Source organism: Nomascus leucogenys, chromosome 22a (genome assembly GCF_006542625.1).
Source record: "Nomascus leucogenys isolate Asia chromosome 22a, Asia_NLE_v1, whole genome shotgun sequence".
Lineage (NCBI taxonomy): Eukaryota > Metazoa > Chordata > Mammalia > Primates > Hylobatidae > Nomascus > Nomascus leucogenys.
Genome location: NC_044402.1, coordinates 110,439,366 through 110,454,155, shown reverse-complemented (window position 1 = coordinate 110,454,155; position 14,790 = coordinate 110,439,366). Strand labels below are relative to the sequence as shown.

General features: G+C 36.9%; 1 protein-coding gene across 12 annotated transcripts in view; it reads right to left on the bottom strand.

Annotated features, from left to right (window-relative positions):
* Positions 1 to 14,790, bottom strand: part of UNC80 (unc-80 homolog, NALCN channel complex subunit) — a 233,478-nt gene that overhangs the window by 70,543 nt on the left and 148,145 nt on the right. For 10 of the 12 annotated variants that reach the window (XM_030804163.1, XM_030804170.1, XM_030804171.1 and 7 more), the window contains 6 exons: positions 12,013 to 12,194; positions 11,309 to 11,440; positions 8,278 to 8,464; positions 7,578 to 7,709; positions 3,062 to 3,205; positions 81 to 181 (listed from right to left, as the gene is read on the bottom strand). In XM_030804163.1, coding sequence (XP_030660023.1) covers positions 81 to 181; positions 3,062 to 3,205; positions 7,578 to 7,709; positions 8,278 to 8,464; positions 11,309 to 11,440; positions 12,013 to 12,194 — 878 coding nt within the window. The remainder of the gene's footprint in view (positions 1 to 80; positions 182 to 3,061; positions 3,206 to 7,577; positions 7,710 to 8,277; positions 8,465 to 11,308; positions 11,441 to 12,012; positions 12,195 to 14,790) is intronic. The other 2 variants (XM_030804164.1, XM_030804169.1) reach the window with 1 other exon arrangement.

Below are 14,790 nucleotides of genomic sequence, written 5' to 3'. Positions count from 1 at the left end.
CACTATAAAGTCTTTGCATGATTTTAACAGTGTTCACACTTGTAGCCACAGAGCTACACTAAAAAGGAAGAGGAATTTACTTGTCTATTGCTGATGGTCAGTTTTTCCAGAAAATGTCGAAGAACCGTTGATGGATCTTCAATTAGACAGTTCCATAAGACTTGTTGAGCCACAGCACTCACTTCAGAAGAGAAAGAAAGTTGAACATTTGTCTTAAATGGAGATAAGTCTATGAGATAAAGTATTTGACAATTTACAAGCTTTAGTCTCTGCTTTTTGCCTTAAAAAGGCTCTGTGAACTCTTTTTTCTTTTGAAAGGTAGGTGTTTGTTCTCTTCGTTGTTGTCTCTGAACATTTTCACATGTAAAGAACATGTTACCAAAAAGTGTAGGAGTTGTCTTCAGGTATCAGCAATGCTTTTGCAAAGAATATCTCTGTGAATATATGCAATTGTCTTTGTTGTGGAAGTCACCCCAATAATAGCAGTAGTAAGCACTTATTAAATTACAGTCATATTTTATTGTTTATTTTATGGAGAAACTATGAAAGACTATTTGGTTTTTGAAAATATGTTTTGGTTTAGAATGCATATGAATTAGGGATATTTTTTTTCTGTCCACCTGAATGCTTCAAACAGTGTCTCCTTCAGCAAGATAAAGTAGTTGAGCCAGTAACAATTAGGTTCTCACTTCTAATGAAGAAGTCTTAAGATAAATAATTAATCCTAATGAGAAAGAAAGTGCTATTTCTGTGCGGAAAGTGGTCAGGCTAAGATTGTCTAGAAGTGCCCAGACTAAGAAAGCAGGTGGGTAAAAAACAGGGCCAGTAAACACCGAATGGTCTTTAGTTTGAACGTGTTTCCCAATTCCACTGGTTTTCAAAAGTAGGAATACAGAATTTAGCATAAATTTATTTCAAATAAATAATACCAAATTTTGATTCAGAAACAAAACATACAATTAAAGTTAAAGGACATATAAATAATATTAACAAAAATATAAATCCAGAGCTGTAGCTTTCATGTGTCTCTGTAACTAATTAAAATAGGTGTGAGTTTTTCTCAGGTTCATATTGATTGCAAAAAATATCTTTACATGTGAAATAAGCCAGGCACAGAAAAACAAATACTGCATGTTTTCACTCATTTGTAGAAGCTAAATAAGTTGATCTCTCGGAAGTAGAGAGTACAATAGTGCTAACTAGAGGCTAGGAAGGGGAGGCGGGAGGGAGGCATGGGAAAGGTTGGTTAATGGATAAGAAATTACAGCTAGATAGCAGGAATAAGTTTCAGTGTTATTTAGCACTGTAGGGTGACTATAGGTAACGATAATTTATTCTATATTCTCAAATAGCTAGAAGAGAGAATTTTGAGTGTTCTTAACATAAAGAAATACTGTTTGAGGTGAAGGATATGCTAATTACCATGATTTGATCATTACACATTGTATACAGGTACTGAAATATCATGTACCCTGTAAATACGTACAATTATTATGTGTCAATTAAAACTTTAAAAATGTTCATATTGTTTTTATTTTAATTGCTTAAGTAAGGCAGTTTCATGCTTAAAATATGAAAAATAGAAAAAAATGCAAAGAGAAAAATAAGACTGGGAAGTCCACTCATCACAGAAACAATTATTAACAGTTTGGAGTATGTCCTTTCACATACATGAAATATATACTTACGTGCATTATTTTATTATTATTATTTTTTTGAGATGGAGTCTCACTCTGTTGCCCAGGCTGAAGTGCAGTGGTGCGGTTTCGGCTCACTGCAACCTCCACCTTCCAGGTTCAAGCGATTCTCCTGCCTCAGCCTCATGAGTAGCTGGGATTACAGGCATGTGCCACCATGCCTGGCTAATTTTTGTATTTTTAGTAGAGACAGGGTTTCGCCATGTTGGCCAGGCTGGTCTTGAACTCCTGATCTCAAGTGATCTGCCTGCCTCAGCCTTCCAAAGTGCTGGGATTACAAGCATGAGCCACCATGCCCAGTCTACTTACATGTATTTTAAAATAGTACTATATATAGAAAATATTCTTTGGTATTCGGTTTTTTACTTAGCAATATATTAACACTTTTTATATTAATATTCATCTAGAATGCAATTCCAGCGTTCACAGAATGTTATTATATGGAGGTACTATGATTAATTGCTTATTGTTAGGGATTTAAAGTCTTTCTAAATATTTTTATTTTAAATAATGATCAATGTACAACGTCCTTTATACAGCCCTCATGATTATCTTAGGAAATTGCTACAAGCCAAATCTGTGTCAAAAGCTTTTCACACTTTAAGGTTTTTGATACGTATCATGAAATTCTGTTCTAGAATGCTTGTACAGAGTTTTATACTTCATCAGCAAAGTATGAGGATGCTCTTTCCCCTGCTTTTTCACCAGCAATAGATATTTTCATTTAAAATAATCTTTGCCGATTTTGTAGCTGAAATGTAAGATTTAATTACAGTTTTAAACAACAATGTTGTTTCCAGGTGTTACTGGCCATTGGCTTGCCTGCTGATATCCTTTGCCCAGTTTTCTAATGGGGTTTTAAAAAATTATTAATGAGTTGTAAGAGCTTTTTTAAATGTAACGTTAAGAAATTAACCTTTGTCTGTCGCAAATGTTACTCATCTTTTCCCTCAGTTTGTCATTTCATTTTGCAATTATTCTTTTTAGTTAGTTAGTACATCTGGAAAGGTAATCACGTAAGACAGATGGTATTAGTGGTGTCAAGCTAATAGCTAAGATTTCTCAGGTTTGATTTCTATGTGGCTAAATAATTATTGTGTTGTTCTGTTCTCTGGTCACGAACAATGCTCCTGGACCCAACTACCTATTTTAAATGCAATTTTTTTGGGCATAAAGGTAGAGGGAGAAGGAATTGGAGAGAGTGATAGTGTTAGTGCAGTATGTTACGAATCTGTAATTATAATATGTGCATAAAACAGTTCAACATGTGGCCAGTACATAATGTGTTTAAGAGCAACCTACTGTCTTCTATCAGATAAACAGCTTAAGAATGTCACTGATGATCCGACTGTTCAAAACCGTACCTGCTACTCCATCTTCCCGCACCTCACCATCCTCCATCAGATGAACAATGGGAAGTACTGCTGCACAGATGCATGCTGGGAACACTGCTTGTGGGGGCTGAGGCACATGGTGGTTCGGTGTGTGTTCAGTGGTATGTTCCTCATCTAAAATGGGAGACAAAATCAGGGTGCTTTTCTCAGTAACATAATTCTTTGTTGTTACTGTTGCTTTGAGATAGGGTCTCACTCTGTCACCCAGGCTGGAGTGCAGTGGCATGATCACTGCTCACCGCAGCCTCGACTTCTTGGGCTCAAGAGATCCTCCTGTCTCAGCCTCCAGAGTAGCTGGGACCACAACGGTGTGCCACCACACCTGACTAATTTTTTTATTTTTTGTAGAGATGAGTCCTCACCATGTTGCCCCAGTCGGTCTTGAACTACCGGGCTCAAGCAATCCTCCCACCTCCACCTCCCAAAGTGCTGAAATTACAGGCATAAGCCACTGCATCTGGCCTCAGTAATGTAATTTTAATGCAACATTTCTCCGTTCAAGGCCTACTTATTTAACAGCATAATCTTAGCTATGAGAAAATGCCAACATTTTAAAAAAGATTACGTTACACAAAGTGTCTCTTCATTTTATAACAAACAAAAAAACCAGCCCACTTTCCAAGTACCATTATTCTTGTTTGGTAGAGAAGCAAAGCACAGACACTCTGGGACAAGTGGATCAGTTCACAATATTAAATCAATGAAGACAAAATTCTAAGCAGAGACTAAGACATTTTTCATAGATGCAACTGGTTGTATGCACGTGAGTGTGTGAGAGATGGTAAGCAGTAATATGGGGTAGAAGAAAACACACATGCATTTAGGATAAGAATGACATAGCCCACTCATATTAATGTTTTCATCCTCATTGATAAATACAATAACAAATTAATAATAGATATAATTGCACATAGGAATAAAGGAAAAAGGTTAGATTTAGTAGGCAAGGAAGGTAGAAAAGGTATTTAACAGCTTATTAATATGAAAATATACACGTCCCTTTTCTAAAGCACTAAAGAATTGTGAGTGTTTGATTCTCAGATTAAAACTTACATGACTATTTGGGATTTTAGAAGGCCTATGAAGGACTAGAGGGTAAGAGACTTATACTGTCATTCTTGGTCCAGGCTTTGAGAGGTGAAGCCAGCTGATCTTCTGGGTCGGATGGGGACTTGGAGAACTTTTGTGTCTAGCTAAAGGATTGTAAATGCACCAATCAGCGCTCTGTGTCTAGCTAAAGGATTGTAAACGCACCAATCAGCACTCTGTAAAATGGACGAATCAGCACTCTGTAAAATGGACCAATCAGCGCTCTGTAAAAGGGACCAATGGATGTGGGAGGGGCCAAATAAGGGAATAAAAGCTGGAATAAAATAAAATAAGGGAATAAAAGCTAGCCACCCGAGCCAGTAGTGGCAACCCTCTTGGGTCCCCTTCCATGCTGCGGAAGCTTTGTTCTTTCGCTCTTCACAATAAATCTTGCTGCTGCTCACTCTTTGGGTCCTCATTACCTTTAATGAGCTGTAACGCTCACTGCAAAGGTCCGTGGCTTCATTCTTGAAGTCAGCAAGACCAAGAACCCGCTGGAAGGAATAAATTCCAGACACAGCTTCATAGTAGATGCATGTGGAGATCTTTAAAAATGTATACAGATGTGGTGGACCAAGCACTTCTGGAACAGTGGAGTATAGATCCCTGTTTCTCCATAAAAGCAGTGAGAACACTGTGAAATACACTTTTTTTCGCAGCTTTCAAAATTTACCAAAAGCTTGGGACTATTTGAGGAGCATGTATTAAAAAACAAACAAACAAAAAAGGATAAAAGACCAGTGGTATTTCTGGCATTTTAACTTGCCCTACCCACCTCCCCATCTTCCTAGGTCCTTAGGAGCCTTGAAAATTGACAACCTTGCAACCATGGTAGCTGTTAAAACCAGCAGCCTAGCAGCCACTGGATGGGCAGAGCAGTTTAGGAGCTCCCTAAAAGCCTCAACACCAGAGAATTGTCACTACTTGACCTATCTAGAACTCCATAGAAAATCCCTGTTCACAAGATTTGTCTTTATTTTGCTTGACTTAAAGCTTAGTGCAAACAGCTTTATCCCCAGGGCATTTACCAAAAAAAAATCAGCAACAATTATTTAACATTGTAGCTATCTGAGGTGCTCATATGAGTTGGTAGAAGCTGGAGGCTGACAAAAATCTTAAAAGGCAAATTGGGGAATGAGATTTCTAGGGGGCTTGCAAATCACTGACGTATTCCTGGTTATCTAGATGGCTGTACATATGTACAAGGTTGTGCACATGCCCAGGAAAGACCTGAGAAATTCCTGATCTCTCATGTTTGGCTAACCTTGAAGCTCTACACAAGCAGAAAGTACAAAAATGAAGGGCAGAGTTTTAAACTACTGGAACACTGAAGATGTGCCTCAACACACCCAAAGTGGCCCTCAGTGAAGTCTGGAAGACTTATTAGTTCAAGGCACTTAAGAAAATCTCTGTCTAATCATTACCTGACCACTAATGTAACTGAGCAGGGATTTCAGTGCTCACACTCAACAAAGGCTTATGGACTTTACAAATTAGTCAAGGAAAGTTACTAAACAAACAAATAGCAACACAATAACAACAAAAAATCCTGATGAGGAAAGGGGGACATTTGATTTGCAGAGTTTCCACATTATGTAATTTAAATTGTCCATTTTTCAATAAAAAGTTATGAGACATATAACAAACCTGGAAAATATTGCCCGTATACAGAAATAAAAGCAGTCAACATAAACTAACGCTGAGGAAGCTTAAATGTTGGACTTACTAGACAAAGATTTTGTCAGCTATTATGAATATGTTTTATTTTAATATAATGTTATAAATGTTATATAAAACATATTATCTTATAAAGTTATTATAAGATAAAGATATAAATAAAACTATGTCTTTCACATGGCATATCTTATATTTTAAAATGGCAGACATATATCTTACCTTATCCAAAACTGCAATAAATGTAAACTGACTAATCAAAAGGCAAAATTAGCAGAATGGATAAAAACAAATATGAATCAACTGTTACGTTTAAGAGACGTAATTTAGTTTCAAAGACACAAATAAGATGAAAGAAAAGGATGAAAGAAGATATGCCATACAGACAGCAATAAAAAATGATGTGGAGTATCTATGTTAACATCAGACAAAGTATACTGTAAGTGAAAAATTTTTACCACAGGCAAAACAGAGCATGTTATAATGATAAAATAATCAATGAGAAAGACACAACAATTATACAAATATCTGCATATTAAGATTTCATGGTACTGAGAGAAGGATTGACATACACATCAGTAGAACAGAACTGAAAGACCATAAATATACTACTACATTTCTGTTCAATTGCTTTTTGACAAAAGTGCCAAGAAAATTCAATGGAGAAAAATGGTCTTTTCTATAAATAGTGCTGGAAAAACTAGTTATCTAAATGCAAAATTCTAACTCATAACATAACAGATATTAACTCAAAGTTGATCACACACCTAAATATAAATGCTAAAACTCTTAGAAGAAAACATAAGTAAATCTTTGTGACCTTGGATTAGACAAATTGCGACCTTGGATTAGACAATTGTTTCTTAGATATGACACTAAAAGCACAAATGACAAAAGAAAAAACACACATTGGACCTAATTAAAATAAAATTTTTGTGCCTCAAAGTTATCTTTAATAAAGTAAAAAAGACACTCGCTTCTCAGCCTTTTGGCTAAGATCAAGTGAAGAAAGTAAAAAGACAACCTACGAAATGGGAGAAAATACTTGCAAATCATATATCTGATAAGTGACTTATATCCAGAATGTATAAATAGTTCTTATAATTTAACAGTTAAAGGACAAATTGCCCAATTTAAAGTGGGCAAAAGATTTGAATGAACACTTTTACAAAGAAGATATACATATGGTCAATAAGCATATGAAAAGATGCTCCATATCGTTTGTCATTAGGGACGTGCAAATAAAAATCACATTGAGTTACCACTTTATACCCACAGGGATGAATAAAAAAAAAAAAACAAAAACTAGGGACACACTGAAATCAGCTGAGGACGTTTTAAAAACACTGATGGGTCCTACCCTCAGAGATTTTGATTTGGTCTTAGGTGTGGTTGGAACTTTTTTTTAAGCTTCCCAGTTGGTTGTAATGTACTGTAGCTAGGTGGAAAACTATTAACTGTCTAGAATAATGTATTCTGAACCCTCAGCAATATGATTACATGCAACGTAATTAAAATAGAGCCAACTTAAAAATGACAATTGCTGAGGTAAATCAACAATTTTTTTTTTAAAGGATGCCATGCTAATTTTTTTTTAGAATGTCAAGTCATGAGACAAGTTATTTAATGAAGACAATGTAATCAAGTGAGATAATGATATTAACTGGAAAGTGTTTCAAAACACATAAGTCAGGAGAAATAAAACATATGCAAGAGGACACACCTTCAGCACTGACGGCTGAACGCACTGACCAGACTGACCCGCGGCGGAAGGAATAATTCCTGTGGGAAGTGCTGGAGGTGCAGGATGGACTCACAGACAGTCGACGGGATGCCAGATTGGTGACTTCTTCTACTGGCAAACAAAATGGGGAATGTGAACTTTGGCTTTATAACAAAACAGTTATCATTATCACATTGCTCTTGTATCACAAATGCATATACTGCTCTCAGACCATAAGGCTTAAATAATTTTGAGTGTACTTAGAAAAGGAAAAATAAAAATTAAAAAAGCCCTACAGAGGAAAGACAGAAACTATCCCCCGAAGTTTTTACAAAAGCAGGACAGAGAATCACTCAATTCAGAATGATTAATTAATCATTTTTTGACACCAACTGACAAACTGCACTTGTGAAGGTTGAAAGTAGTTAATGAAAGATTGGTTGCATTTACTTTAATATACATACTGGATTCAGCGGTTCCCCGAATCATTCATTTAATGTAACTAATGTCCTCCTCTGAAAATGGCTAACTCTAAACTTCAGAAAACAACTTTTCTCTTTCTTTGGTTAGTGTCAGGAAGTGAGAGAGAGATGGAAGGGGGCATATCACCTCATGTCACATAAAATTGTCAATGTTAATTTCAGAGCACATTATTTCCCTGAGACTCAGCCCCCCAAGTAGTCCTGGGTGCAGAGGGCACCTTCTTCTTCCGGCTCTGAGTTGGGCGTGCATGTGGGCTCATAGCAAGCCTCCTGGGTGATGGGGATGGCGGTGATGAGGCTGGCTTCTCGACCAAGACGTTTCTTTTCTTCCTCCTGCTGCAAGTTCTTTAAGATGTGTTCTGCCCTTTGATGGGAGCGGGACACAGCCCGGGCTGAAAAGGATTTCTGTGGAGACATAAAGGCAAGTTCATTTAATAGCAATTCTTCTGCAAGGTCACAGGCATAAAGAGTGTTCCAATGAATTACACAAATGTAGTAGTTTGTCCTCAGGAAATGTTAGGATACCCATGATCCAGTTTCATGGATATTTGTCTTTTTACCAAATTTCCAAGCTGTGTACGGTTAAGCTATGTTTTTTTCATTCAATCAGAATGATTCTTCATGAACACCTATAATTTCTGGAAAGAATCCTATTTCATCTTAGGATTTGGGGGGATATCAATGATTTGCTCTTTAAATATTATGATCACATAAAATTTTTAAGTACTCTCTTTCTAGAATTTTTTGAACTGTTTTTAAAAGGACATTTATTTCAGGCTGGGTGTGGTGGCTCACGTCTGTAATCCTAGCACTTTGGAAGGCTGAGGCGGGTGGATCACTTGAGGTGAGGAGTTCGAGACCAGCCTGGGCAACATGGTCAAACCCCATCTCTATTAAAAATACAAAAATTAGCTGGGCGTGGTGGCGCATGCCTATAATCCCAGCTACTCAGGAGGCTGAGGCATGAGAATTGCTTGAACACAGGAGGCAGAGGTTGCAGTGAGCTGAGATCATGCTACTGCACTCCAGCCTGCACAACAGAGCGAGACCCTGTCTCAAAAAAAAATGGAGGACATTTATTTCATAAGGTTAATAAAATTGAAAGTCAGAACCATGGAAAAGAGGAAGAAAGAGAGATCTCTCATATAAGCCAGTTAGTTATATGGCTTATTTCATTTCTGTAGCTCAAGTATCTGTCACACTATTAACACTTAATAATATTTGTGGAAACAAAGTTATGGAATGAAAATTATGAGAGCTGATAGTGTTACTAAGGTTGAATGTAAAATCTGACTCTATTTAACAGTAGCCAAGGCATACTAGAAAAATATCAAGAAAAACGCACTCCTCCATAGATGAAGGATCAGAAACAATGAAGAAAAGAAGATTCACTGTAAAATAGCTATTCTATTCATGTCTTAATTATGATGCTTATGCCCAGACAAGCTCCAAGAGCTTTGGAGACAGAGTCAGTGGCCTCTGAGCAGGGAAGTGATCATTGAAGTTCTTCTTTATCCACTTGAAGTAATGTTTATGCACAATGGCAATTCCAGAACTCTTTGTTGGCTTATAGTCCCACAGGGTTCAAGAGACAGGCAGGGGATGTTGATTACTCTTCTACAGGGCTGCATTTGTAGACAATCCCTTTGTGGAGGATCTTAAAATAAGACTAAAGGTTTCCTATGTTGAATGGTAGGTTTCCTATGTTGAATGGTAGAGCAGCAATTAAGAGCAATTTTTTTCTTTTTGAGATGGAGTTTCGCTCTTGTCGCCAAGGCTGGAGTACAATGGCACAATCTCAGCTCACTGCAACCTGCACCTCCTGGGTTCAAGCGATTCTCCTGTCTCAGCCTGCTGAGTAGCTGGGTTTACAGGTGTCTGCCACCATGCCCAGCTAATTTTTGTACTTTTAGTACAATTCATTTTCAGAGCCAGGTAGCTAAGCTGGTTTATTATATTAAGGCATAAGGTAAGAACTGTGGAATGAGAAAGATAACTGGGTATAAAATCAAGGTACTTGATTTCAAATCCACAGTGAGCTTGGCATACAGATTGTGGCTGGCTCAGATGAACCCACCACCTCTTCAGGAGAAAAATCAAAGATCTTTATGTTGGTGGTTCAGATGCTGAAATTACTGCACATATGGGAGAAGAACCAGGTGTGTATTTCTCTTTGGCAAGGTACCATCAGATATGAAGGTAGAATTAAAATAAAATAGGCATATTGTGATGGGAAAGAGTTTAAAAAACAGTTCTCCAAAGAAAGTGACAAATGCCTAGAAATACTATGAGTAATATGCAAAGATGTTCAAACTAATTTCATATATTCAACTAAAATTTTCAAAGAAGTGTGAATAAAATAAACAGTAAGTTGTTTTGGCCATTCAAAGTGGCAATTAAAATAATAACACTAGTTAATAAGATACTTTTCAGTTCTATAAGGACAAAGTAATATAACTTTTCTGGGGATACTTTGTGAGATGCATCAAAAACCTTTAATGGTTATTATTTTATTATTGCCATAAATCCCATAGGAATTTATGCAAGGAAACAATGATAAATTTGTGCAAAGAGGTGTTCTTTTTTCTATTTTTGCTTTATTTTCCAAATTTTCTACATTACTCTTGTAATTTAGAAAAATACTATTAAACAGGTGAAAATGGCATATATTGAAGATCAATTGTTTCAAAAGGTGCATATTCTTGTTTTTTGTCTATAAATGGACTGTGTTCTATATCTGACCATTTATGAATTATATTACATATAGCAGTAGTAAGAGCAGGGGTCTCAGAGTGATGTCTGTGATGATGATACTGATGATCAGCAAAATGAAGAATAAACTCAGGTTCAAACAAGGAAATAGCTGCCAACTCTCTTCTTTTTCTTATTTTTTTCAGGGCCAGGGTCCTTAACTTGGCTTATGTCTTATTGGTTAAATGAGTATGCTCGTTTTGTAATAAATAGAGGCAAAAGGGCTACCTTTGGCCAAGAAATCAATGCCTAATGCTTTTAGTAGCTTTAACAGGTGACTTCTGCTTTGATTATAAAACAAGACTTTTTTTTTTTTTTTGAGATCTGCAAGTGCTCGCTACTCGATATTATTCTCTCTATTACATTCACAAGGACAAAGACCTTTTGTGCTGACTTTCTGTGTTATTATTTCATTCTTATGATGAGAATGAACAAATTACCACATAATTGTTCTCTTTTATGTGTACACTATGGAACCTGGAAGTGTCTGTTACTCACAGACTGGTCTTCATTAATGGGGTCCTGGACACTCCCGCTGCACTGAGGAACCCACGGTGGGTCAAACATTGGGACGGATGGCATTCCAAGCACCGGCGAGGGAAGGGTGAAATTGATACTGGGAGGCGGAATCTGTTAGTTGACATCAGAAAAATTAGGTGAGAGGAAATATAAGCTAGAATGAGGCTGAAGTATAATGATGACACAGTCGTCTCAGGAAGTGTTAATGATCCAAGTGACTTCGCACAGAATGAACAAGAATTTTAGAAAAGGGCTATTTGCCAAGATTTTCTGTTATGGAGCACAAGATGAACCTATCTGGGCCTCAGTTTACTATTTCATTAATGGCTTTCAATCAAATGATCTCTATTTGAGTTTATCATCCCACCCTCCAAAACACACCTGTAAGTTTATATATAGCAAAATGTTTAGAAGATAATTCCCCAGACTTTCATATGCTTACCTCTGGGAATGCTGCTGAGATTTTGCGGTTTATAGAGACTTGATTTTCTTACTCTATATTCTTCTATATTTTAATTTTTTAACAGTAGGAATGCATTCATATATGTTAGGTTTACTTATATAATCAGAGAGAAAAAAGAAGAATATCTTTGGCCACATACTGTGACTTTGAGGTTCAAGGGTTTAAACAAACCTTGGGTTGGGTTTGCTAATGTAACTCCTCTGTGAGAAGTATCCTTCACCTTAAAAATCTGCTGTGCCCCTTCCTCCATCCGGGGCCAGACCTGATAGCGAAACCTCCACAGCGTGTGGAACTTGAGGACAGCGTTCAGCCTCTGCACGGTCTCCGGGTGGTGGAACTCTGACATCAGCATGTCGGACACGGCCTCAGGTACCTTCACTGCACACAGCAGGAACATGGCAGCTAGAGAGAGTCAACAATTCATCAGCTATGCTTTTAAAATATTGCTTAGTTCCTGGGGTTGGGGAGAAGTGGAAACTGCTTCTATCTTCTGAAAATGATTCCTGAGCTATATGGAGCTAGGCTACCAGCACTGGAAAAAGCAAACCTTCTTTGTACCACCCACAGCCTTCCAATAGCTGGTGCGAGGGCAGCAACAACATGACATTTCAGTAGAATCACTCATTCTAAGCAAAGTTTCCTTTGACTCACAGTGAAAAGTGAATGCCAGAGAAAGCAAATGAAATTTTAAAAGTACATCCTGAAATATGTTTTTTAGGAGATAGCTAGAGTCATCTCTTAGTAACCCAAGGACAATAAATAAAGTTATCCTTTAAAAACTACCTCATTTACATTAGCTATATTTTAAAAATTCCACATCGTAGACTCTATTAGAAACATATATCCTTCCCAGAGATAGAAGAGGTTGAGAAGCCAAAAGAGATTTAATGAGTCATAATACCATGAAAAATTATTGTGAAAAGCCAAATATCAGTAAGTGAAAGGCCAGGTTCCATGATAAGTTATAAAGTTAATGAATAATAAGCTTTATAAATAAACTTTATAATACAGATAGAGGAGCCAGTGGCAGTTACAAAAACATACCCTACATGAGTATGTCACGAATCTCTCATGTTCTCTTTCACAGAGCCTAACAATGTGCTTAGGCAGTTGTGCCAGAAGAAATGGGGTTAAATCCTAGTTGCTCTGATACTTCTCTGCCATGAGATCTTGGGCAAGCCTCTTAACTTCTCTTAGCTTCCGCTTTTCTTTATTGGTGAACCTCCCAATAAGAACAATAATGATAATACTAATACCTGCTTCCAAAGTTGTTTATAGAATAAAATAAAAGAATATATGAGAAAGTGCTTTGTGAAGTGAAAAGTACGACGCATTTCTAAAGTATATTGTTTTTTAAAAATAGATGCAATGTAGTTGTAATGGGAAGGGCATCTATCTGTGCAGTCAGAAAATCTGGGTTTGGTTTCCTTGCCCTTTGAACTGTGTGAACTTAGATATGTCCTTTCAATTCTCTGACTCAAGTTTGCTCATCTATAGGATGGTTTATCAATAAGATAATGCATATTATCTAGTTCTATAACAAATGCTAGTTATTGTAATCATTATCTTTTGATAATACTTTTCTTTAGCCTACTAGGTGTTTAAGTCTCCACTCTTTCTCCTTTCCTTGCTTTTCTTTAAAATGAAACCTACCCTGCCTCAATTTTTAAACAATAGGCTCATTCTTTAAGTCACTGTAGAGTTCTATCTTAATCTCTACTGAAAAAGTTTTCTTGTAATGCTCATGAATCCTCAGAGCCAATGGTATTTGTATGGCATTTGTTTCCTTTCAGTTTTTAATACCTTCATAACAATCTCCTCAAAGAATTATTTTCCTTTGCTTCCACAGCTTGAGATTATTTGAGTTCTGTACTTTTCTGATCACTTTTTCTGGCTGGGCTTCTTCCTTTGGTCCTTTAGATGTGGAGAAGACCAGTGGCTTAGTGGTCATTCCTCATCTTTCTTCTCTACTGACCCTCTCCCAGAGAGCCCATCTACTCTCATTATTTCAGCTGCCATGTATATCAACTTGTTCCCCAAGTTTACCTCTAACTTTGGCCTTCCTCTTTAGTTTCAGTGTCATGTCACCAATCACATATTACCAACTCTCCTTCATCTAAAATTTACTATGTCTTTTTGAAAAAAATTTAAAAATTTATTTTAAAAATATGTACATAATACTTGTACACATGGAGTACATGTGGTATTTTGTTATATGAATAGAATGTAATGATCAAGTCAGAGTATTTAAAATATCCACCACCTTGAGTACTTATTATTTCCATGTGTTGGAAACATTTCAAGTCCTTTCTTCTAGCTATTTTAAAATATACAATACTTTGTTATTAACGATAGTCACACTACTATGCTTTTGAACATTAGGACTTATTCCTTTTATCTAACTGTATGTTTGTACCCATTAGCCAACTTCTCTTCATCCTTCCTCTACAACAAAACACTATTTTTAAAACCAAAGTATTCCACATATTGCTGCAGTATCAAACTTAGTAACAATTCACACTCTGTATACAACATTGCCGTATGGCTCAGAAACCACCACTGATTTTTCACAATTCAGTGGAAGGTCCACAATCATTAGCTTGTCATTCAAAGTCTGTTAACAAGCTGAGTCCCACTCACCTTTCTAATATTATGGACTTGTGACCCCTCTACAAAAACCATGCTAGCCATGTTAGTCTTCAGTCTCCTCAGGCTTTCCAAAAAGCCCAGTGCACTTCCACATTCACTCAGTTGTTGTTTTTTGTTTTGTTTTGTTTTGTTTTGTTTTTGAGACAGAGTCTCACTCTGTCGCCCAGGCTGGAGTGCAGTGGCATGATCTCGGCTCTCTGCAAGCTCCGCCTCCCGGGTTCATGCCATTCTCCTGCCTCAGCCTCCCCAGCAGCTACAAGTGCCTGCCACCATGCCAGGCTAATTTTTTTTTGTATTTTTAGTAGAGATGGGTTTCACCATGTTAGCCAGGATGGTCTCGATCTCTTGA